Source organism: Bombus terrestris, chromosome 11 (genome assembly GCF_910591885.1).
Source record: "Bombus terrestris chromosome 11, iyBomTerr1.2, whole genome shotgun sequence".
In the NCBI taxonomy this organism is placed as follows: Eukaryota; Metazoa; Arthropoda; class Insecta; order Hymenoptera; family Apidae; genus Bombus; species Bombus terrestris.
Window position 1 is genome coordinate 16486258 of NC_063279.1, and position 27165 is coordinate 16513422.

At 27.5% G+C, this 27165-nt stretch overlaps 2 protein-coding genes across 6 annotated transcripts in view; one reads left to right on the top strand and one right to left on the bottom strand.

The window, feature by feature from the left end:
• Positions 1-9599, bottom strand: part of LOC100644029 (DENN domain-containing protein Crag) — a 44673-nt gene extending 35074 nt beyond the window's left edge. The window contains exons 1-4 of one of the 4 annotated variants that reach the window (XM_048409963.1): positions 9051-9599; positions 8832-8975; positions 8357-8687; positions 4880-5482 (exon numbers count right to left, since the gene is read on the bottom strand). In XM_048409963.1, the coding sequence (XP_048265920.1) occupies positions 4880-5482; positions 8357-8687; positions 8832-8867 (970 nt within the window). In that variant the 5' untranslated portion in view covers positions 8868-8975; positions 9051-9599. Of the gene's footprint in view, positions 1-4879; positions 5483-8356; positions 8688-8831; positions 8976-9050 lie in introns of those variants that run through there. The other 3 variants (XM_048409961.1, XM_012314132.3, XM_048409962.1) reach the window with 3 other exon arrangements.
• An 842-nt stretch (positions 9600-10441) lies between these two features.
• Positions 10442-25856, top strand: LOC100645499 (palmitoyl-protein thioesterase 1). 2 transcript variants are annotated; one of them, XM_012314133.3, is made up of 9 exons: positions 10442-10791; positions 10999-11072; positions 18450-18597; positions 19639-19748; positions 20188-20315; positions 21068-21226; positions 22361-22478; positions 25088-25246; positions 25491-25856. In XM_012314133.3, the coding sequence occupies exons 3-9, from the start codon at positions 18498-18500 to the stop codon at positions 25614-25616; spliced, it is 900 nt and encodes a 299-aa protein (XP_012169523.1). In that variant the 5' UTR covers positions 10442-10791; positions 10999-11072; positions 18450-18497; the 3' UTR covers positions 25617-25856. The 2 variants fall into 2 exon arrangements, with proteins under 2 accessions (XP_012169523.1, XP_003399319.1); XM_003399271.4 differs by lacking the exons at positions 10442-10791; positions 10999-11072 and adding an exon at positions 13260-13326.
• The last annotated feature ends 1309 nt before the right edge of the window (positions 25857-27165 follow it).

A 27165-nucleotide genomic window follows, 5' to 3' on the forward strand; every position in this document is an offset into this window, starting at 1 on the left:
GGACTCAAGATTGTCAAGAAGTGTCACTGGAAAATTCTCAAATAACAGCTTGTGGTAACTTACGTTTTTTAAAAACCATAACCGCATAAACCGTAACAAATCAGAAACTTGTACAGAGTTAGCGACGCGTACTGTGCTAGTTCAAGAGGCAAAAAGACAAATCCAGGATTTAAAGATGAAGAAAAACAAAGCATCAAGTTACCTTTACCGATCGGCAATTTTTTCTTCTACTCGCAAATTTGAGTTAGTAGAATCACATCCGAAATTTAGCAATTCCATCTCTACTAACCATAAGGATTATTTTTAAATTACCATGTAAATTCTTTAAATTCTAGATATAATGGAAAACAGTTAGAAAAGACTGATTTAAAGTGAAATTTTTAATTGAGGTATTTTCACAGAGATGTTTAAAGACTACAGCAGAGTAATAGCATCGAAAGTTCCCTTGAATCGATTTTAGCAAATAATGCTTCAATGACAGTTTGCCGAAAGAAAGCATTACATAAACCAATTTTCAATCCTATAACTCCCTATTAGCAAAATTGAATGTTAAAATTATGCTTCAACTTGCTTTTATCTCTATAATAAACATATTTGGCCAAACAACCAATAACACAAATACACGTTAATTATAACATATCATAAAAATTTTTATTATCTTTTGAGACTATCTTACACATTCAATAAGTATGTATCGTTTATCGGAAACATGTTCACCAATATGAATTTTGCAAACAATTATAGTAAAAAATTATTTAAATGTTTGTGTAATGAACAAATTAAAATTACTTAAATTCACGAATAAAGTTTAAATTGGAAACATAAAATACGGTTTAGCAATTGTTTTAATTTTTAATTATGTTCCATTTTATTTGTACATTGTACATTGCATATATTTAATTTATAAATATATTTATTATAGGAAGAAAGTTTTTGCTGAGATCTAAATAAACCTCTTTCGGATTGGAAACAGCGTTCTCCTTTTTTTAAATTGCGTTTTTAATAAACAACTGTTACATTGTGTTAAAAAAATTGAAAAAAAGTTTGTCTACAATACCGGCCGTAAATATTAGAAAACCTATTTGTTATATTTATTAGATAATTCTAACAGATTTTACTTTATCTTGTGTTTACGTTACAAGAAATATATGATACAGATGGTATAATAGATCGATAATAAATAATAGTCTGTATAACTGAAGAGTGAAAACAATGAAAAACGTGCAATTTATATGAAATAGTTATGGCCGACAGTGTATGTGTGGTCTGGTAGCGAACCGTGCTTTTTGAATTTTTCTGCGATGGCTGCTCGGGACGGTATGGTACGAGGATATTTTCTCTTCTCGCTGTGCAAATACATTTTTTCCACCAAACTCACCGAGCGAAGAAATTCGTTTCTAATTTGGCCGTTTAACAGCTAGAAGTGGTAATTCCTCAAACCTACTTTTCGCTGAATTTCTGAAATTCTCCTATAAATATCGGCGACCAATATCCTATTCATCTCTGCGCATATGTATATACTGACGATTCTAAAATTTAAAACAGCACTGATTATGCAATTATACGTATCTGGTCAATTGATCATAAAAGTCAAATTTCATCATGAAGCTTCTACATATCTCTTTTTTGAGTTTAACGCGTTAAAACATGCCATCGAAATTATAGAAAATGATCGAAGCAAATATGTATTTCGCTATTTCTTACGATTCTGTAAATACCATCCAAGCAATCCAAAATCAATGGACAAACAACTCCACCATCCAAGAATATCAAAAATCTTAAATCAAGACAATCCAAAATAATAATTCCGTCATAGTAATCTAAATCCCTTCTCATATAGGCATCGAAGGAAATGAAATAGCGGACAGAACAGTCAGAAAAATAGCTGATTCACCAACCTGATCGTAGTGTAGGTGCATCGTTTGAAATCGTTCTTTCTTATTTAAAAGAAGTAATACAAGAAAATTGAAATGAAAAATGGAAATCATCTACAGAACCACGTTTACCATCGATCAAAGATAATTTTTTTTTAAACAATATACCACGCTCGCTATAACAACGCAATTAAGTTACCAATATCACATCAAAAAAGAGGCCCCATCCTGCGACCTATACACAATACATGACATCTGACAGTAGAAGAACACATCATACACTGCATGCATACATCATACAGACAACAATTTAATATGAGGACATCCTAATGAGCATCCTAAACGACAACTTAAAGGACAAAGAATCAATGTAAAGAATCAATGTTAATATAATATTTAAAACCTACCAAACGTTATGACAAATTTGTTCTTATGTTTGTTTTCTTATGTTGTTAGTAACCGGTATAAGCAAGTGATACGACATTAAATAATAGATATAGTACAAAAGAATTAAAGGATCATTCATTTGGAAAAAAAATCATATAAGTTTGTATGGACTCATTTTAAAAAAACAAAGTCTCTCCATTTCATTTCTGAATAGAATTTCGTCGAAGGCATTTTTATATTCGGAAGCAGGAGGTGAAAGAGAAGATAAATTCTATTTATCCCGGTCCTATAATATCTAATACATTTTTTTTTTTTTGCGATTAATTTTGAAATGAATTTAAAAAACAAAGTTTGTTCTTTATTCGACGAATTTCTTCTAAAAGTTATACGATTTATTATTCTTGTTTTATCACACTAGATACACCAGAAAGTTGCGTGGCCGGACTTGCATTTTGCGCGTATGTTTTTCATGGGTGTTTAATGTTTAGTATGTGTGTATAACGCGTATATTAACATATACTTCTAACATCTATTTTTAATGTATATTTAGTGTGTGTATTCAATGCGTGTTTATTGCTAGTGTCTGTATTATATATATATATACAAATACAATTTGTGTATATGTACATATATACAGTGCACAATCACACATTAAAATTATGTACGAAACTCACGCACTAAAAATATATATACGAAATGCAAATCTGACTGTGCGACCTCTTCACTAATATCAGTTGCATACTATTCATTGAAAGTGTAACGGCAACGAAAAATGATATATCCACATTGGTGAAATCGATGCAAAGAAGAGGCTTTTATGCTCAACAACAATTCAATTGAACAATTCAATTCAAAGATCAAAAGATTATGAGAAAGTAATTAGAAAATAAATTAAAGTAAAGAAATTACAGCAGTTCAGAGATCAATCATTTTTCGATCAAAATTAATAGTCATAATATTACTGCGAGGCGTATAATGATGTTTGCAAAAATAACATTTAATTTAAAAAAAAAAATATTCTTAAGGCTCCAATTTTTTGTTTTTTAAACTTTTTCTTACAAAAGATAAAAGATGATATCTATCAGTTTGTAAACAAAAAGAGTCTCAAAATAAGTAAAGATATAAACTTATTGTTAGAGAAGAAGTCCTTACTATATGTACAAATAGTAAGCAGTAAATAAATTTGAATATGTGTAGCATTTTTGTTCGAACTACGTATGCGCTTATTAAATATGAATTCTATTGTATGTAGCATAAAACCGTTCTAATATTTTATTATTATTATTATTATTTTTATTTTTATTATTATTATTACTACTACTACTACTACTACTACTATTATAAATATATGTTAAATATGATAATATAAATTTTAACTTATGATAAAGATTAATTTATAATTTTAATAAAATTAGAATCAAATTTAAACAGTAAATAATTGTTATTATAATAGTTTCATATTGTTCTTCATATTGTTTCACTTGAATATAGGATATCCAATAAATTCTAGGAGATGATGATTCTTTATAAAGCAAAGTAAAAATAGAAAATAAACATTTTTGATTGCTTTTCTAGTTATCAAGAAAAATAACTAAGTATGTAATTATAATACTACAGGTTTAGGTTAAATAGGTTTAGTACTAACTGCATTTAAATCGTAATCTTAATAATTTATTTTATGAAATAATATTAAACTATTACTTCCAGTAATAAATGATAAGCAATATCTACCCATGCTGGCATAAGCAAATCTTCCTTATCATGAATTAATTGCAACGCGCTTAGTCTTCCAAGTTCCTCAAAAACAAGGATAAATCTTTGTTTTAGTTACTCAGCACTTGTTATTTCTTCCATATAAACAATCTTTTTTTTTACAGATAATGGATGTCAAATCTAGGTTCTAATCATGCATGGAAAATCATGGTGATCAAGCAATTTTGTCGCTAAAACTAATTCAACAATGATAACAATTCTTTAATACAAATATTACATCACTATTAAAATGTGTTGACGTGATCTGTTAATAAATTGAATTTTTTAATGCTTGTAGTGAAACATCTCCAATTAATGAAAATAATTCTTCCCTCAAAAAACACAAGAATAAAGTATCATTTAAAATTGATAAGAAGAAGTAAAGATTAATATTTTCAGTCTCATTTCACTGTCTATTATTGTCTACAAAGTTTAATGCTTTTTAAACTACAATATCTAGACTACCAATATATTAGTATTATTGGATAATACATATAATTATTTAGAATACACATATAATTCTTAAAAATTCTAAAAATTTCATCACATACGAAATGTACCTATCTTATATATCATAATTTTGCATTGAATATCACTTTTCTCAGAAGCAATCAAAAAATTCGATCTACATTTTGTGTTTACATAATTTTCTTTGGAAGTAATTTTATATAATCAGCTTCATTTACATTTTACATCTTTTACATTATGATTTATAGGACATCCCATATGGTTGTTATATAAAAAGGTAAAGCAAAGAAACGACTAAGTGAGAAAACTACATACATGTATATACATACATATGTATATCTCAGTCATGAAATCATATCTACATCATACTATATATAAATATACAAAAGATTTCATACCAGAATTCTTCATATTCTCCATGAGTACATCCGCTGGTTGTTGGTTTTCCTTAAAATTTGGTTTATCCATTTCTAATTCGACTTCTTCATAAAATGTTATTGCTGATCCATATATTTTTTGAGCTGCATCAGCAACTGTCAAAACAAATGTAGAGAACACTGGCTTAGGTTTACATGCTACTTTGGGCCAGCATTCTATTGTCGCTCCCATTGGCAAACAAAACATTGCCACAGAATTTGGAAAAATAAAACTGCTGTAATCAACTATTGGATATTTATACAGTATTGTAGGTTTAAAAGATATCAAATTTGCCCGATTCATAGACTTCTTATAACACAGAAATACATCACTACCCAACATGCCTTTGTTCAAATTTTTATTGATAACACAGAATGCATGTGGGGGAGTTTCTCCTTTATTTGTTAATATTACACAAATATCAGTCACGACTAATGAGTTGCATGGCATTTTACGAGTTGCTCGTCTATATGTCACAAATATTCTTGCAGCTGAGTTATTCACATTAGCTAAATGTCCTTTTGGAGTTTCTAATATCATTTCAGCATCTTGCATTATACGTTCTTTACCATCATATATTACACCTGTAACATATACCTCTTGAGAATTGAAAAATTGTCGATATACAGTGGTGGACAAAAGAAAGTTTAAAAAATAAGTGAAATATCATCATAATATTACAAAACAGAATTATATTTAGTCCCATTGGGAACCTTGAATTTTAATATTTCAATCTTGCTTTTATTTTAACAAACAAAAGGATTTATATTATTTTAGGATATTTAACATAGGACTAAAACAAGAAACTATGCATGCTAATAAGAACTTTTTTATATTTTATTCAAATTTGAAACATTTTTTACCATTAGAAAAATGGTACATATAAAATAATAATAAAAGTTAATAATAGCAATGAATAAATGTAAAGCATATTCCATACAAAGATAAATAGCTGTTATCAATATGGTATGAAATATTCAATACAAAAGTTATTAATACTTATATATGCAACTACAAATCTTAAATTTTCTTTTATCTGTAACTATGTACTTATCTAAACTATATCGCTATAACAATATAGTTAAAATATCAAGTTTACCACATTACAATTGCATGAATTTAATTTTTACATAACATTCTTCCATTCATATTGGAAGCACATTATTCATGACATTAGGTTCATGTCATTATAACTAATGCACTTAAATTAAAAAATATATATACTTTTGATTCTTTAAATTGAGATACAATTAAAAGTCTTTATTGAATTAATGTGAAATATCATATAAATAATGTTGCAAACTTTTATTTAAAATTATTTGAAATATTTTATTTTATTAAATATATTGATGAATTACATGTATGAATCTAATTTCTATGTAATACACTACTCTAAAATGATACGAAAAGCAAAAACATGCAATATTTTATCTATAAATTTTAGAATGTTATGTTTATAATAATGATATAACAAAGATTTTAATACCTATTTCTAATAATTATTATGAAAAAATCAACAAATATAATAAACAATATCTTTTAATATATTTTTTATAATTGTACAAATTGTACAATTGTGTATTTCACACATACAAATTACACATTCTTCTCTTTTATAATTTCAAACACCATTCAATGATGTAAAACATACATCCTTTAAACATATATAGAACAAATACTTGTTTAAAAAGAAAAGTTGAGCCAAATATAAAAGAGTATGATAATATTGAATTGCTACACTTTCAAAATTAAAATCTAGAATGCAAAAATGTTAAAAAGCCCAATTACTAAAAAAACTTATTTTAACAACAACTAAAACAAAGTTTTAACAACATAATAGCTAAATATCACTGATAATAAAATTCTTTTTCAATTTTAAAAAATGCAAATTTTCGAAATACTGATATAAGATTACTATAATAGTACAAATAATAACGTTTACAGTTTTCTTATCATTTGCAAAGATAAATAATCACATAAGTAACAAATTTAAAATTATAAAAACAAATGTGTATAATTTTTATGTGTGATATATAATTTACAAGCTGATAAAAGTGCAATAAGATATAAATATATATATATATGTATTGATGCACTGAATATCTATTATAAACAAATCACATTGATGTTTCCTATTTGAATATTAATACAAGAAATATATTAACAAGAATTTCCAATCCTATGTTTTACTCTCCTACATTATTTTATATTAACATACTTTTCCCAAAGCATTTGACGAAAATCTAAAAATGACCTGTTTTTAGAGAGTTATCATATACTTTCATTGGTTGCAAAAAATGGATATATCTTCAAGAAAATTTTAAACTTATTTATTACTTAAGTACATTACAAGTATTCTTGGTTTCAATATGAGTAAAATAAGCTTTCTATCTCACATAATTTTACAAGTAGAATCTAAAGATGCAAGATTAAAAGGTCGTAGAACTATGATACCTGACTTAATGATTGTACCTTATTGTGTTCTATAAAGTTATTTCAAACTCATTATATTCCACAAATACATACACTTTATCAAAATATAAAATTTAATTTCAAATAATATGTAAAATTTTTGTACAAACTACTAATATTTTCAATATCTGTTTTCAAAAAACGTGTAAGTTAACAAAATTCCTATTAACTTCAATAAGAAATTAAAAGAATATTATGAAAAATGTAAAAGATATACTTAATTAAGAAACATATCTTCAAAACAGAATATATTTTAATACATTACAATATCTTCACCTTTTGTGAAAATTTGTTTAATAATTTGTCCCATATATAGGTTGCAAATACTACGTATTCTTTTTTCTAAGAATTTTGTTATATTATTTTGGCAACATAAATTAAATTGATATAATTAACTAGCATTTTCACATATTGCAGTAAATGTTTTTTAAATTACAATATATTTTAAATATAATGATTAAAAAATATAATGATATATTGAACAATTAACAAAATTTGTAGCTATAAAATATGTTATATAGACAGGTAATATAAAATATACAGCAACAAAGTATAATATAAACAGAATGCAACACAATTTATAAGTATGAAGAAAACTTCAAATATTAATGATTAAAAACTGAACACAATTATCTTTTATTTCACATTGAACACGATGAAAATGTAAGACTAACAAGTTATAATGAACCTGGTAATGTACTTAACTATAATATTATATATGTTAAAATTTAATAAGATAAAGAAGATTATTGATTGTATATTTCGATACTGTCTAATGAAAATCAAGCAATAAAATTTTATCATTCTAATTTTTTAAATACAGTAAGAAAATTAAAAAACTAACAAAAATTTTCTATTTCATTCATTAACAAAACTTTTATTTTCATTTACTGCCTAATTATAAAACACAATATACCTGTTGTTATAAAAAACACTTAATAAAGATTCTCAATAACTTAGATGATATTTTAAAATTTTTATCTTACCTATATCAACTAATGGTGGTTTATCACGCCCTCGTCGATAACATAAGTAACATTCATTTGTTCTTAAACTTCCATGATTTAAGTCTGCAGGTAACCCTGAAACAGTATGTTCTAACAAAACATACCCTTCAGGACATTTTTCACCCAGTGCCGGAAATATAATAGCAAGATCAGTAATAGGAGGTTTCATATTTGTGTCTTTTACATGTGTTCCTTCTTGATACCAATCTTCTAATTGGTCATTTTCATTATCATTATCAAAATCATTGTCTTGCCCTGATAGACCAGCAATAACAAAGTAATCTGCTACCCTCCTTTCGTCCATGATTATCTAATTATTGAAATTTAATAATATAGCATACTACGTAATGTATTACATATGACATAGTTTAATAAATATACTATAATCCACTGTAATATACAATACATGGCACAGTATAATAAATAATTTTATAGTAATTCAAAATAAATTTACCAACTTTAAATAACAAAACTGATCTTCACATGGCATTGAAAAAATTCTTTTTTATCTTTCCTCATGTATCTTAAATATTGCTCTTATTGATGATTAGTAAAAACAATTGCATTTGAACAATAATCATTACTTTTCAGAAACATCCTATAAATGCATAGAATTAATCGTTATTTAAACACATTAATAATGATATTAATAAAATACTTCTTGCGAAGTTACCTCCTGTAGAGTATATTTATTCCAATCATTCAGTTTTTTTTCAACTATATCTTTGTCTCAAACTTCCCAAGGTTATCACTTAGTACAAACATTAAACTTAAATTTTAAGGAAAATAAGTATGTATTTGTTCGTATATTTACAATTTTCACAATTATCCTGCTAAAAACGTATTTTCTGGAAATCCAGAATTACACACATGCTGATTTAAATTGTACATGAGTTTTCATGTAAATGCAAAAAGTTATGAAATAAATGATCATGTTTTTCTAAAGATGATAGGAAAATTCAGGAAGTAAATATTAAATCACAAAAATTAAAATAGTACTAGTTGTAGTGTTTGTAGGTTTTCACAAATATTTTACATAATAATCACAACAAAACGTTCTGCACAAGTCGTTTTGAAAGTTAAATATTTCTAGGCTATGTGTCATACCAACTACATATCTTATACGCGTTTACTCTAATCACGAGTGACGTTATTGAAATGTGACGCAAATTTTGTATTAAGAACTAAAATTTTTCTATATTATGTTTTCACTTTGTTGTTTTTAAATACGCATCAACAAATTATTCAATTGAAAATTATAAAAGAGAAGATATTTAAAAATTTCATAAGTATCAACTTTTTAAACTATGCATATCTTTATATATTAGCATAAGTAAATGTAATCTATTATTATTTTTCTTTGAAATAATATATATGCTAATATATACATATATATATGTATATGTTGCTATTTTTTATATTTATAATAATTCTCAAGAGTTTTAAATATAGGATGTAAATAACAAATGAATGAGTATATGTATATGTGTATATATATATATATGTATATAAATAGATATTAAATGAAAGAATATTATTATAATAGATAATATACGTATATACTTAATGTACGTATAATAAATACAACTAGTACAGATAATACAGAATGTGTATTTATTTAGATTTAATTTTATTTCATTTGTTAGAAATTATTCTTTTTATAATAATTTTGTAATAGATATATGTAAATATTATCTGGTATTTTGTTTGAAACTAAACATTAATAATATTTTTCAGTGATGAATAAAAACAAGGCTAGCAAAATATTATCATTCGTCATCGACTATACTCACATTTGATATAAAATAACGAAATTAATAAAAATTTGTGTAGAAAATTGTTTATGTATATTTAGACTTAAAATATCTCTACCTACACACACCCGCACATACGCAACATGTATGTAATATCACCGAAGCCAAAGCATAAGTATTTAAAAAGCCAGAGAAAATAAGTACTTTTATAAGTTAACCAAGGAAAGGAACGTAAGGTAAGACGAATAACAGATATCCAGCAATAATAAAGAAGAAATAATAAAATAGCTTTATTTAAAAATTGTGGGGGTAAATATACATCTATTTTATATTTTAATAATTTTTAATATTCTGCACAATATTGAATAAGCATTCAATTTATTATGTTAGAGCCTATTGCAGCTTACAGTGCATGCTCCATTAATCCACGTCTACGGCATTCCATGGTTATTAGTCGAATATATATACGATTACGCCATATACTTATATCCCCTGATATTATTGGTGTTATTGGTAATGTTGGTAATATTTGGTATTTTAGTTGTACAAAAATTGGCAACACTCATTCGTTAGTTGTTGGAGTTGAATGTTGGTAATACGATTATAATGTCAGAGAGAAATCTCTGATAAAAAAACGGAATAATAATCAATCAAAATCAAGTAATATATAAGATTTATTGTAATAATTAAGTAATTACGTATAAAGTATTTGAATAGTGTTATGATAAATAGTTATAGTGTAGTTATATTAGTAATAAAATATAAAGAGCCAATGTTTATTCTACTTTTTGTGTCCGCCTCCCTTAAATATATAATTTAAGAGGTGTTACTCAATATATGTTTATACATGCATAAAACATTTTTCAGGATTTCTTACATGAAAGACTTTAAGGATAAGAATGAAAATAATAAAATGGAATGAAATCTAATATCCGGGAACGGTACGTTTTAGGATAAATATATATCTTAGTATGCTCTTGTTTTTACTTTCAAAATTTATTATTTTTTCTATCTTGATATAATCATACAATTTTTATGTGTATTGTTTTTGCTTATTACTTGAAGTGATGAAGATATACACATGTACAAGATATGAAATTCAATGTCAACATTTTTTTATTGCATCATATTTTATCATAAGGATACAAAATTTAGAAGAAACCATGGATCGCATATCAATTGTTGCAAAAAAACCCAATGCAGGGAAAATAACATTTATTGTAGATTTTTGCAAATAGATATCGCAGATCATATCTCATACTTTTGTTTTTTTCTTTCTTTCTGACTATTTAAGCAGCTGTGGGCTCTCATTTGTACATTTAATTAAGCCAAGCTTTCTTCTAAGATTTGGCTTTAGATTTTAGATAAAAAAATTAATGAATTAATTGATAATGGTATTCCATCTCACATTAGTTGACCAGTTCATCAATTTTTAAATGAAATGTTTGCATCTTATAAAAGAAGAGTTTCTAGAAATTGTTTATAGTTTGGGTGAATTAATTACATTCATCGAACAATCAAAACATTGGAAAGAATATGATTTAGGTTTTCACTACCTAAAGTGAATGCATAATTTTGGGGAGATACGGCCAGAATATGGAAATTAGAAATGCAAGTCTGGGGCTGCTTAAAATATATCAAATTACATAGCTCTGTACAACCTTTCATTTTTTCCCATCGTTAATAACTCAGGCTAAAGATTGTTGCGCCTATAATGGAAGTAAAAAAAACATTTGTATATAATAATTTTTTATACCTTTAGATACATCACCAGTTTTTTTTAAGGTTATTTTGCCAAAATATACATGTATATGTATAATAGGATGAAAATTTAGCAACCTATATAAAAGCATCAAAAAAGAATTTGAAATTATAAACTATAAACAAAAAATCACAGAAGTGACCAATTTATGTTATATTCAGTAATAATATAATGACTAATAACTTCAGTGTAGCAGATAAATTCATATAGTTTAAATAATGTATTATTATCATGAAATATTATAAGTTTCTATTGCTTTCCAAAAATATATTTCAGATAAAAGTTCGATTGTATTCTAATACATATAATTTCTGAAGATTAACGTTTTTTGCTTTTTCATATACGTAAATACATTCTGTTGAAAGAAATACATGGCTTTTACATTTAGCTTTTTTAACTAGAACTATATACATGTGTACCTAGTCTCATAAATTTTCTTAATTTATCAATATAGTACATGAAGGCAGTTTGTGATAAAAACCATTAAATTTGAAATTTATTGATTCTCTAAAATTAAATTTACATTGCAAATATATTATCATCAATTATAACCATATTTTTTTCTTATATTCTCTTATTTTATAAAATTTAAAGGGTTCTTAAGTTTTTTTCAATATCTCGGGAGTATTTCTATATAATTTTATTAATATATCCAATTAATAACTTTATCAGAATATATCAAATAAATAGCAAATATACTTTATTTGGTAGAAAGGTTGTTCCTAAAAATAATAGTTGAGAGTACATATACAGTATATGTCATTTTGCATAAAATGGTTTTTTATGTTTATTACTGTAAAACCAAACAATATATTTTTTGAAATTATGAAAACATTTCATTACAAAATAGAATCATAATTTGATATCAATATCTAGTAAAAGTAAGGTGTTAAAATATTCGTCATTAAATTAAACAAATTTTATTGTAGTATCAATGTTATGTAAGTGATAAAAACTACATTAAATCAACGTTAGTACAATATGTAAATAGTAAAAAATTGTATTAAATTAATATTTATGACATATATCTTACAATGAAAGTAAATGTAGTATTCTTACATCAATAACAGTAGTTATGAATATAAATGTTTTATATGAAATGATTATCAGAAACGTTCGTGACCAAGGGAAAACTAGAATGATATCTGTAAAATTGTCTAATTTTTATTATTTTAAAGTGAAAGTAGCCTGTTTACATTGGTTAGTTTCAATTTTTGCCTTATTCATCGTTTCACTATTTTTTTAACAATCGTGTAATTAGGACTTAATATTATTATTTAGATATGTATATACAATAATATACATATGTATATATGTATACTATATATACTTTGTATTATCTGCATACTATATCAAGTTAAAGTTCATCTAAACGTAAGTATAATAAGCTTTCAGTATTTCATGAAAGCGAAACGGCTTGTGGATATATTTACGTAAGTAGATACATATGAATGAATATATAACTTATATTGATTGTAAAAGTTTCATTATTCAGTTTAATTGTATAATTACTTGCTATAGTTTAACATATATTTCATTCAATTACGCCAAATTTTCGTAGTGTCATAAATTTTAGGATAACCATGCATAACCTATAAAATACCAATAAATAATCATTGGTAAATGGTTAAATTATTATATAGTATTAATCTTGCTTTAAGCCACAAGACATTTTTTATAAATAACTATGTAAGATACAAATTTTTAACACTGTCTTATAAAGATAAGAATTAAAATTTTTAATTTAAAAATACTCATTGCGTAGTTACATCTGTTATACAGTATGTATAATACTTATAAGATACATTTTGGTCTATATTTTTCAACTACTTAATAATTTTATATCACGTCATAATAAATTTTTTATACTAATCTTTACCTACAAATACAATAAATATTAGAAAATGATAAAAATAGTTCTAATATAAGGAATTTAACTTTAATTATATATATATATATACGTGTTAATTTTAACATTTACATGCATACATCAAATAGCATATACAAATCAAAGTATAAAATTAATTACACAAAAGTTTCGTTAATGTATTTTTTGAAAAATAATGTATTTTTATTATATCATTTGTATTTATTTCTTTAATATTTTATTAATTTTCTTATCATTATAAAATTTATCATATTTAATTAATTATAGCTTATGAGTTTGAAATTAAAACTAATTTATTAAGACAGGATTTTACTATTGTAGGTTAAATTTGCAAGCATAAAAAATTATAATCAGTTTTTAATATTAATAACCTTCATAATATTAGATCGAAGAAGAATAAAACGTAGAAAATATTTATATGAAATCTTTTTATATAAAAAAGTTTTACTATAATGAGCTATAATATAGTAAAACTTTAATATAGATTGTAGATAAAAGCAGATATTTCTTAGTACTACAAAAAAATTTATTTTATTTCATGTACTCAGAAGTTGAAATACATATATAGTTTTTTGAATGAAATTGTAATATTATTACTTCCCCTTATTTAAAATTATCATTAGTCTCGAAAACATTGTTATTCAAAACATAAAAACATTATTTTGCAAATAATGCTAAATATGTCTTTGTTTCTTAATGCCGTTATTCACATAATGTATGTTTTTAGATATTGTTAAACGAATGATGTTTTTAATAGATCTATTAGTTCAATAAAATGATTAATCGAGATAATATGTAATTATTTTTTATGTTAAGTAATTATGATAAGGTAGAAAATAGAATAAATAAAATTTCTACGAATATTATCTTCAATGTAATGAACCTTTTGTAAGTAATGAGGATTATGAGTAATTCTTGCACGTATATTTTATCGTCCCTATCCAAAGGTGAAAAAGGATACTCTGAACATAAACATACGAAATCTCAGTTCTGATAATTCATGCATTTGCAAAATGCCTTCATAACAAATTTTCGACGCTATTTCGTGTTTTATTCGTGATTTATTGTTTTATTGTTTATTGTTTTATTTCATGATTTATTGTTAGGTATGCATACGTAAGTACATAGATGCATATGTAGACCATAAGTCTATGGGCCAGTCAGTCTAGCCGATCGGTTTTCAGTGTTAAACTGATTATGAGTGATGTCGATCGAATATCTTCTCGATATTAATTTTCGACTCGGTAGTAATGAAGTCGTACAGTGTTGTGGTTGAGGAAATGCAATTGTTTGTGTTTCATCAGATGATATAGTTTTGAGCTATGCTTTTATTTATTTTCTCCAATTTTATCTCTTTTATAACTTGCTCATTATATCATTATTATTTGGCGTATTAGTTATGTTGGTAGGGATATACGTACACGTTTTACTATATAACGAATAAGTATATTTTAATGATATAATACAATGTAAATAAAAATATGTATTATGAAATCACGATTATTCAATGAAAAACACATTTGATTACACTCTTAATTCTTTATTCTTTATCGAACTGTGACTGTTCGATGCGTATATATCTCATTTCGCTATATATGTCATTATTACAATTAGTGAATATTTATATTCTTAACCATAGCTTATAACAGGCTTTTGTTTGTGCCTTGAGATTATATTATATATTTGTAATCAATTTTAATCTGAGAAACTATAATATTTTGATAGTAACGTAATAAATTGTAATATAAACATATAATAAACATTTTAACGGAGTACAAAAATGTACTATGTATAAATTGCGCGCGCACGTACGACACACCTAGTATACACACATAAGCACTTACACGCGATCACATTTGTCGCTTTCTTGCCTTTGTCTATATTTTTCCCCGGACAATGTGATCGTTTGCGATCATTTTTCGACAATCGATCTTTCTAATTGCAATGATCACTTTTTAAATTAGTAAAAGAGAGTAATCTTTTTTACTAATCTTTACGTAGCTTATGTGAATTTATAAGATGCTTTAAGACATTAATATGTATATTTACGATTTTTATACTAATACAAAATGGTTTTTCGCAAATGCGCATAATAAGAAATTTTATAATGATGTTGATGGAACTGCTAAAAAATTTGTTACAATTTACAGCATTTGAAACACGAAAATATGAAAATTAAACTATGGTTTTGGACGAAATGTTTGACTGAGCTATAAGAAACATTGATAATATATATTAGGTTGACAGAAAGATCATCCAATTCCTTTTTTCAATTTTTAAATCATTTTAAAACAGTATAAAGAATTAAAGGCAGCAGAATTAACCATAGTTTTGCGTCGATTGCAAATACTCAACATTTCACAAAAGTGTTCTTAAATGTCAGTCACGATGTCACAGTGGTTTTGTATAATATACATATATTCAAAGATTCTAAGAGTGTTCGAATACTTTCGTGAGCCACTGTACATTAGTGTATAAGTGTATATATACTGACTCGCAAGAGTATTCTATATAAACATTTATCATAGAAAAACTTTACGTCCATATTGTATGTTATATCAAACATTGCGAGAATTTATTAACATCGTAATGTAACACTACTGTCATGATCATCATTGGTACGACATTGGTACGACAGTGGTACGACGAATCATTGGTACGACAGTGATTGTAGAGGATTGTAAGCATTCCAACCTCTCATTACTGTGGAGAGAACTTAAGGCATGGTGCCTGCGATTTCATTAAAAATGTTGGACGCATTAAACAAGCCAGTTACTGTTTTTCTGCAAAATTGAAATAGTTTTGGGGAGGACAATACTTCGCAGGAGACGATGATTTAAAGTCCATTTATACACAATCAAGCCGTATCCATTCCGTATCCGTTCTGTATTCGTTCCGTGTCCGGATGTTTATGCGTTAATATTTACACCGGGTACCACCCGAGATGTACCTCCTTCCAATTGAAAACTTATTGTTAGTTATGATAGCTATTACTAATAGCTAATAACTTTTGGATGAAGAAGAGGAAGAAGAAGTAAAGCGACAAAAGAATAAAAGGCCGATTCAACGTACATCCGTTATAGAAACCGTAAAGAAAAAAGAGAATTTCATTTTTACAAACGACTAGTAGATCACGGGCAGAAGTTTTACGAATCTCTTCAGCGTGACATAGTATAAGAATATTGTGTATAATTAGGTAGTACGCAGTCTTCGGATCAAGTGTTCTTCGTTACAAAAGACAACGTCATGCACGGACGAGACACGTTGAGATGGCTGTGGCCGTCCGTGCTGTGTTAGGCCAACAGAAAGAATATCGAAGATTACCAAACTACCAAATGCATCCGGGACACGTCGTGTCTATTAATGATCATCGGACACGGCGCGGATGATGTATAAACTTGTGTCCCTTCAAAGTGAAGTAGTGTAAATTCAACGTTACATTTAAAATCTGAGGCATGGCAAGAACACGAAACGGACACAGCCTGAAAAAGAACGGCGCGGTGTGCAACGATGGTTATGCGAACTGTGAATTCGCAGTGGAAGTATCGAAATTGTATATGACGAAGGTATGCAATATATATAATATATACATATATGTATTTTGTGTGCGCGCGCGCGCGCGTGTGTGTGTTTGTATACCTTCGTCATATAATTTCGTACAATACGTATATATGCGTATAAAGCTCATCTCATGTTACGATAAGTGTTAAAATAGGAGCGGCGATTGTATCGAAAATATAAATAGAGAAATCTTTTTAAAATGCAATTGTATTATTGTTATTTCAAAATAAATATTACTTTTTGGACGACTTTAGTAGAAGTTACAGAATATTTATTGCAAATATATTTAATAAAAAATTAGTGTACAGTATAAATAGCCATTTTAGGGATATAACAGGCAGTATTATTAAATATTGAGGTTTATTCTTATATTAATATAGTAGATAATCGATCGTTTAAATAATTTCGTGACCTCTGCGAAATATAATATACTTGTGTGTAGTTACATACGCCTATACATATCTTGAAACTTCTATACACATTTTCAGATTTGTTTGAAACTTCAACAATGTAATCATAATAGTTTTATAATAGTTTCATAATAGTATTAATGTTTTAAAATGCTTCGTATAGCACACATGAATGCACAAAAAAGGTTTAACCTTTTCACTTTAACACAATTTTAAAACGCATAGTTTCGATCGTTCAATTAGTTACAAAACTTGCTTTTTCGATTCTTTCCTAACTAATTAGTTCGGAAAATTCTTTGCAGTATCGCAAAGGGAGGACAAGTTCTCAGTTGACATAGTACAGCTCTACAACTCTATATAGTTTACTGTAATTCTCATTCTCTAATTACTTATTTTATCTCTAATTATTTATTGTGATCGTCAAAAATTGTAAATTTTAACCACCGATCGACTTTATGAACTTGCTATATCGTTCTCGCTTACCAATACTCTTGATGAAAGAGATATAGTGAGAACAGGCTTGAGAACAGACAGGTTTTGAACATCGAAACAGAAATTTGAGAAGGTCTAAGACGAAATGTCAAATTGGAGCTGTGTAGTACTTTCTTTATAGATCCAAATTAATTTGTAACGGTAGATTTGAATAGCGATGCAAGGATAATTCTTTATAGTACTATATAATTTCTTTCTTTTATAGGAATAATTGTTTCATACAATCCATTCGTATAAAAGGAATTACATAATAATGGGAAAATATATTCTAGTACTATTCTTTTTTTCGTGTATATATCAATTTGATGGCGTACAAACTGATTCTCCTCCAGTTGTTCTATGGCATGGAATGGGTAATGTTTTTCATCCTTTTTATACAATGTACCCGTATAGTAAAACTCTATTTATCCGACATAACTAAAAAACAAGACGCGTCGACTAACTGGATCAGTCAGATAATGGGTGCTCACTAGTTCCAAGCTCCGCTGTTTATTATTCGTGTAATCGGAGTTAATTTCCATATATGAAATTTGTTAAGCTAAATTCGAAATTCGCTATGCTGAATTTTTTAAATAGGCAAATACCATAATAAGGCAAAAATCATTGTTCATAGAAGCAGTGCGTTATGTGGCCTGAATTCAGGTAACAGGAAGATATGTATTCGATAAATCGGGCATTGTGATGGATGTTAGTTCGGATAAATGGAGTTCTACTATACAGATCGATTTATCTGAGAACACTCAAATATCTCGAAAAGTATGAATGGCACGAAAAAATGCTTCAGACAAAAAGTGTATGATATCGCGAGAAACATACTATATTCCTGTATATTTGATTTTGCGATGACCTTGAAACGTCCTGCGAAGATCATATTCAAATTTTCAAACGGGAACTTACATCTTTTATTACATATTTTTATAACTGACTTTGAGACGTTTTCAAAATAGGACTTATGTATGTATTAAGAACTTGTGTCATTCGCACCATTCACTATCGAGATATAAAATTTCGAAGTTGACAGATCGGTACAACTACATACAACTGACTGCTGGAAACTGACTGACTTAATTTTATTTTAGAAAACCAAAAATTATTATCTTGTTTTCTGCAATCTTGTAGTTCGTGACGTATAGAATTCGAAAATATAAGTACTAGTTTTTTTTATCTGTTTCACATTTAGAAAAATCACTTCTCTTAAACTACCATAAATTAGATGAATGTTATTATTAATTTTTTATATTACTTTTATTTTATTTCAAAACGATGACAGCACACAGCAATTAACATTTTTTATAATAGCATTGATATTTAATTTTTCATGTAATAAATCTAATAACACGTATTTTTATACAATAGATACTAGATATTATGGTTAAAAGATAATATAATTTCAGGAGACAGTTGCTGCTTTTCATTTAGTTTGGGAGGAATAAAAAAATTGATAGAGAATAAAATACCTGATATTTATGTGTATTCCATTCGATTGGGAAATAATGAAATAGAGGTAGGTATTTTTGTAATATTTAATTACTTATATAATAATAGCATCTTAAGTTTATTGTACATAAATAGGTATATATTTTTTGAATTTTGAATAATCTAAACTAGATGGTCAAAAAGTTGCAGTAACATCAAATTGTGCTCTCCTCGACACCATTTAACTCATGTTTGAAAGGATTTGTAGTCTACCAATATTGTAGTTGATAGAAACATAAATTTTATTTAATTGATGTACATACTTTTTTTAACTAAGAAAGGATGAGATAAATCTGTTAGATAATATTTGAAAATTCTATAAGTGTTCGGATATTAATGCGAGTTACTGTATGCTTACCTATCTCATTTTTGCTCATTAATAGTTACTAGACAGTGATGTTCCAATAACCGATGTTTTTCTAGGCAGCAAGCTAAGTGTTTATTGACGCTTTATTATAATATTTTAGGATGTCGAAAATAGTTACTTTGGAAATATTAATGAGCAAATACAAGAAGTTTGTGAACAATTGCTGAAAAATGAACGTCTTAAAAACGGTTATAATGCAATTGGATTTTCTCAAGGTGCTCAATTCCTGTAAGTATTATTTATGAGAAAATCAACAAGATTAGGTATTTGATGGAAGGTGTGATCTATCTGCAAAAGGAGTTTATTATTGTATTTCACAGATGGATATCTAGTAAATGATATACAGGGTGTATTGAAAATCGTGCAACAAGCAGAAGGTCGGTAATTGTGATCGTGTAAAAGTATCAAAAATGTAGAATGACAATTTTTAATACAAGGCTTCGTTTTTGAGAAAATCAATTATGACGCATTAATATAATACGTATTGTGTTATTTACTTTCTATCTGACTGCGAAATATGAACATAATATAAATAATGTCAGTGCAAGGGACAATGGAACATTAACATTATTTTTCAAGAGAACGGTTGAATTGCGACCTATAGTTCTTTTTGCAAAGTTGCTCTTCGTTGCAAGTACTATGCGATACAATAAAAAAATTTCATGCTGAATTTTAAGATGTAGGAGTTGTTCAAAGACGTAGACTCACGCTGTGGCGGACATGACACTTACTTTCAATATACCCTGCACATTGTACATACACAAGCATATATGCATGAGCAGATTTATATATACAAGTACATATGTATATATATGTATATGTATACCTACACTAGCCCTAGTCAGTATCACAATCTTAATTCTCTTATATGAATACATACATAAATAATTTGAAGGTTGTATTTATCGTAATCACCCAATAAGTGGTATTTGGGCTAACAACAATATGATTTAAAGCAAAACATGTGTTATATATTACAGGAGAGCGGTAATTCAAAGATGCCCCAATCCCCCAGTTAAGAATTTCATCTCCTTGGGTGGTCAACATCAAGGCGTTTTTGGATTGCCAAATTGTGGAACATTGAAATCTAAGATTTGCAACTATATATCTCACATGATCAAATATGGAGCCTACTTACGGTATTGATTTTTAATTTTTACTTTTATTTTCTTACAATGTCTTATATACCTACATAATGTTAATTTAAATAGGTAACACATAAAGTCGTGCACAATCGTAACAAATATTAGGTTGCAAATTAACAATTTCAGCATTTTAATGCATAACTCGTTGATTTTAGAAGTTACATATTTAATTTTTGTTTTCTGCATTTGTTAGGTTCACTGTGCATGAAGCGTCGCTTTATAGAAGCATAGGTGCATCGTTTTTTGTTGCAACGTATTTATGCTTCTGTACTAACTACTGACAATGTTAACTCCAATCATCATGACAAAAACAGTTCGCTGCTGTTTCATGGAGAGCTGCACATTACTTTATAATGACCACTGCATGGGAACGTACTGTTAACATCAATGCGACGCTTCATGGATAGTGGGCCTTAGCGTACTATTTTGCTGTCATTTTGGTTTGTCATGTGTTTGTTGTTTAATGAAGCTGTTGTTTGTTTGTTTGTTTGTTGTTTAATGAAGACTGAAAAAGCTGCTATGAGACGAAAGATTCCTTTTACGTTCCTATACGCTATCACGAACGTACAATTATAGGCAGAATTCATTATAATGATATTAACAGCTTTTAATAAATATTTCGTAAAATAAGACCGAACGGCGACTACACTTATAGATGAAAGTTGTTTAGAATCATGTTCCCGATAATATATCAAAAAATCATCGAAATCCAAGATAATTGTAGCTCTCTAAATAATTACCGTATTTATACGTACCTCTTTTACCAATAAAGCGTCTTTTTTATAAAGTTTTACATTTCATTTGTATAGTATCAATTTTTTGTATTACAAGTGATACGAAATTTATTAGATATAATCAGATCTCATTAATTAGTAATAATAAGTATAAGTAGTATACAAAGTATAAAATACCTTTTGTAGGCATTATACTTATACCTTTTAAAAGGGATTGTAATATTGTTCCTTTAACATTTATATTAACGTACACTTTTATATAATAGCAATAACTTATACCTACACGTGTATAATTATTACATAGTACATATAAAATATAAAGTATATATTCTTTTATAAATACTTTCATTTCAGTTCGTTACTCATGTTATAGAATTATTTTATTTCATTACAGACCAGTTCAAGGAAAATTTATTCAAGCAACGTATTGGCATGATCCATACCAAGAAGAAGAATATAAAAAGAAAAGTATGTTTATGGCCGACATCAATAACGAGCGTTATATTAATGAGGTAAGATATCTATATGTCTACATAACACTTTATCGTATTAAAAATGACAATTATTTAATAAGGGAAGTTTCCTAGGTGAGTTATTAGTTTTAAAAAGATAACTATTGCATATTCTACTTGTTAGTAGTTGCTACTCTATCTCCTAATAACTAAAATGAGTGCCATTCGCTCGGAAAATTTGATATCGGCTGGAAAAATGACGTCAAAGTCCGTCATAAGCACTTCCGAAAATTACTACCATAGAAAACAAACTTGGGTCTCAAGTTAGGTGTCAAACATTTTTTTTATCCATTTCCCCTGAAGTTCAAATTGCATTTGACTATACGTACTTATATACATATACATATGTGACTTTATGTATCTGTACACGCTAATGTTTCTTTCATTTTTCTACTAATTTAAGAAAAGGTTACTAATAGAATATTTTATTCTGTTTCAAATTTCAATTCAGAACATAATTTTTCGATTTACATGACAATTATAAAACTTTATCCATCAATTATAGTTTAGAATACCGAAACGCAATTCGAACTTTGTGTGGAATAGATAAAAAAGAAATGTTTAACACCTACCATCTGACTGAGGTCCAAGTATTTTTTCTATTCCAGTTATTGCATTTGCATTGTACTTAGGAAAGTATGGAAAATTTTTAAAATTTCAAAAGGTTATTTATTTCTATTTTTGGAGTTATGTAAGGCGGACATGGATGCCAATTTTTTCTACTACGCCAAATTTTTCGAATGAAAGGCACTCGTTTCATGGTCATGGACGTAAGAATTAAAATAAAAGTACTTTATTTCAAATGGACCGGTAAATATCATTTTTATAAAATAAAACATAAATTGAATCCTTAAAATACATCATAACGTGCTTAATATTAAAATTATTATTTTACATAAAGAAAGATAGGAAGAACGAATTGCAATTTAGTAACTATATACGTACATCAATATATAAAACGATATATGTATATCAATAAATAAATGGTAGATACTATATATTATTTTTTATTGCTTTTATTTGTAATAAGAGATCATTAATTATCGACAGTAGAAAATTCTCTGATGTCAAAAAGAATATGTATAAAAATGGAGGAAGCTTGGAATTAACATAGTAAAAGAAATGTTATATGTACAATTATTCTTCATCATGCTTTTTTTCTTAATGTTACAGCTTTCCTTTTTCAGTATGCATTTTTGCATTAATATTATACAGACGTAGCAGGTACGGTCTTACAAGAGTGTACCGGTAACAAGTTTTCATTTATCTTTCTAACAATATGATAACGAAATTCAATGACCAATCGGCGATCGTCTATTATTGCGTGCGCGGTATCACTTCTTCCTCTTACTGACAAGAGTTTGGGTTCCGCAGATTTGCGCTTAATTTTTATACATTATATGTAGGCCCATGAACTTATTCTAATGGAGGCGTGACATAGATTTCAGTCCTCTGGTAGTAAGATGGCAAAATACTGAAGTACATCCTTCGGTCTCTTTGTTCATTTATTTAAATCATCTGATTTATTTACATTCCAAATATATATTCAGTAGCGTTTCACAATTCCAGGATTTATTTTAATTGAAAAAATGTTCTTTGAGTGCTATTCTATTCAGTAATATTTCTTTCGAAAGAAACAGCTTGAACAGCTGTTAATATAAATAATAGGCCTTGTATTTAATGTATTAATTGCGGAACTTGGAATTGAAAGATTGATGAAATCGCTCTTTTCTTTAATTAAATGACGCTCACGACTATCTACAAGAGAAAATTTAGATAAATTTTCTACACGTCTTTTTAAAAATCATCAATTTTATATCCAACTACATTTAAGGTTACATACTTATTTTTCTACTTCTTTACTGGCTATTTATTTGGCTTAACAGAGCCAGTTGTAAATGTAATATAGATATTAAAAAAAAGGTATCTACTTACTTGATGGGATAAAGTCTTCTTTTGTAAAGTGTAATGAGCATATTTTCATAGACGATGATAATATACTCATGGCCGCTTTTAGAACTTCCATCTAAGTACTGAAGCGGTCAACAATTTCCGATTGATTTAATTTATTTTTTAGTTTCATTATAAATTTTTATTTTCCGGAGGAAAGTAGTAAAAGTGGACAGTGCCATTTTTACATAAAACTATACACAGGGGAATATATGTTATTTATACTTTTTCTACAAGGAAATACCATTGTGTAAATTTTTATAGCTACTTAAATAATTATATGAATCTTATCAGTCCGATCAATTTAAAAGCATCGAGACAAATTTAAAAACACTAGCTTTTCACTACGCGCCCATTTAAAATTTAAACATTGATGATCATATGGATGATCATATTACTCGATTTATCTTCAGTAATTTAATTTTCCGTTACAAGTTGGCATATCGAAATTCTCTGTTTCTCAAAATGAAAAGTAAAGTATGGCAAAAAGTCAAAGAGACAAGGAGAGAGAAAAGAGAGTGCGAGTAAATCGTCTCTTTAGAGTTGTGAATTCCTTCGCTAAGAAGTAAAGTAGAGCTAAGGGTGTGCGAATACCCTATAATAATTGCGCCAATTACGTTCTTACTTTATCTTTAAATAATATTGAAATTTCTTTCCAGACGTATAAAGAGAATCTTCAGAGATTACGTACCATGGTACTAGTTAAATTTACTAATGATACCATTGTCAACCCTACAGAAACGGAAATGTTTGGATTTTACAAACCAGGACAGGGATCGTTAATTCAAACATTGGAACAAACTGATTTATATCGTGAGGTATAGAATTTCATATAGGTATCATTACAGGATTATGATTTAATAATGTTTGAAAACACAAACGTCGTTTTTTAGCTTTTGTCTGGTTACAAGCATCTTTGTTTAGTTATAATGATTAAAAATAAACGTTATAGGTTCAATTATAACGGCAAAATTAATTGAAATTACAATTGCGTTTCAAAAAACACAACTGCAACGAATAATTTTAATCAGAAAGTAAATTTGCTCATTTCAAACATTTCAGGATCGTTTAGGTTTGAAAATGTTACACGATTCTGGGAGAATTCATTTTCTTAATGTACATGGGAACCATTTGCAATTTACGGAAGACTGGTTTGTAGATAATATAATAAAAAAATATTTGTTATAAGAATTAATAACATTAAATAATGTATAAAGAATTAACCTTTTTAAAACAAATGTTATATCTGTGTATACATATGAACATTTCACTATCTTTGCTTAATACATATATCATTATTGTATCTACGTATTCCTTTCACTAATGCACATTCTTCTCCTGTAATTGGATGCTATCACAATAATTTAAATATGTATACTTTTTGTAAAAACTACATCTATTCATCAATAAATTTATGTGTCTATTATATTTCTGAAATATGGAGTTATCTAAATTGAGTGTCATATCTTTCAATTGAAATGAAATACGAATTATTTGAGGTTTGTTTGGTTTCTTTATTTTAACATCAGATTCATAGATAGATACTTTGTTACAATAATATGGAATGCAATATCTATCATTTAAGATCTCTCTCAGTTTTTTTCACAAGGTCGACGCGTTTGACTCAATCTTCCATTAAATTCTCATATAACTGGGATTGGATTTCATCAATGACGACTATAATATTGCTTTTCAACTTGTCAATCGTGTCTGGACTATCGACGTAGACTCTATTTTGGAAAAATTCCTATGAAAAAGGTCTAACGGTGTCATATCATACAATGTTGGTTCGTTAATAGATAATAATAAACTTTTATATTAAATTTTAGCAATTTGCACACGTTGCCGCACTGTGCAGTGTTCCATGTTCCATGATGATTTGTTTGGGTATAGGCTTCTGATAAAGTTTATAAAAAACAAATGAAGGTATGTAAAACCGTTTTGCAGTAATTTCGGTGTTGATTGTTAAAAGATGACACTCAATTTAGATAGTCGTTATCCAATGAATTTTCGATATTATGTTGGATGACCAACATAGCGACTTGCTCTCTGATAAGTAGAGACGAGCCACCGTGCCATCTTCAATGACTACAAATCCGAAATCCAAAGCGTCTCCTTTAGCCCTCCCGATTCAAGGATCACAGTTATCCCTTTGCTGTCCAAAGCCGAACATACTATAAATATAAGTTTATGCGCACGATCGCACTAAGTAAACATTCTTGTAATTTCTATGTTCCTTACGCTAGCGGTCAATTTAAAGTTTAATCCCTTCTCGTGCCATTTAGCACGACGAAACTCGGGCTCAAGCTGTAGCCGTCAAAGCGTGGTAAACAAACCAGATTGATGCTCGAGAACAGTCACAATACGAGCCGAAATGCGAATACCTATGATATAGTCAGTCTTACGCGATACTGCTGTTGTGGAAGTAAACTCTAATTCTTCTTCGTTTTATAGGTATTATAAATATATTATATTTTGTAATAGATGACAGTTTCAAAACTATATTTCAGTTTCAAAACAATACTTCAATAGAAATTCAAGCACCTTCAAATGTGATTTTGTCCTAAGGAATGTAATAATACTAAAAATAAATAGTATACTATAAACAAAAAATTCAATTATAAGAAATGCTCACCTTGAATCAATATCTAATAAGAAAATACAATTCTAAAAAGCCTTCATAGTATGATACTTCCTAAAACACTTTGGCAGATGTAAAGCTATTTTACATTTCGCG

What these genes read in the sequence shown, in the direction of transcription:
- LOC100645499 (XM_012314133.3), top strand. Translation starts at nt 18,498, where the DNA reads ATGGGAAAATATATTCTAGTACTATTCTTTTTTTCGTGTATATATCAA. An exon ending in TGTTCTATGGCATGGAATGG is followed by an intron (nt 18,598 to 19,638) that starts GTAATGTTTTTC and finishes ATATAATTTCAG; the next exon opens with GAGACAGTTGCTGCTTTTCA. An exon ending in AAATATGGAGCCTACTTACG is followed by an intron (nt 21,227 to 22,360) that starts GTATTGATTTTT and finishes ATTTCATTACAG; the next exon opens with ACCAGTTCAAGGAAAATTTA.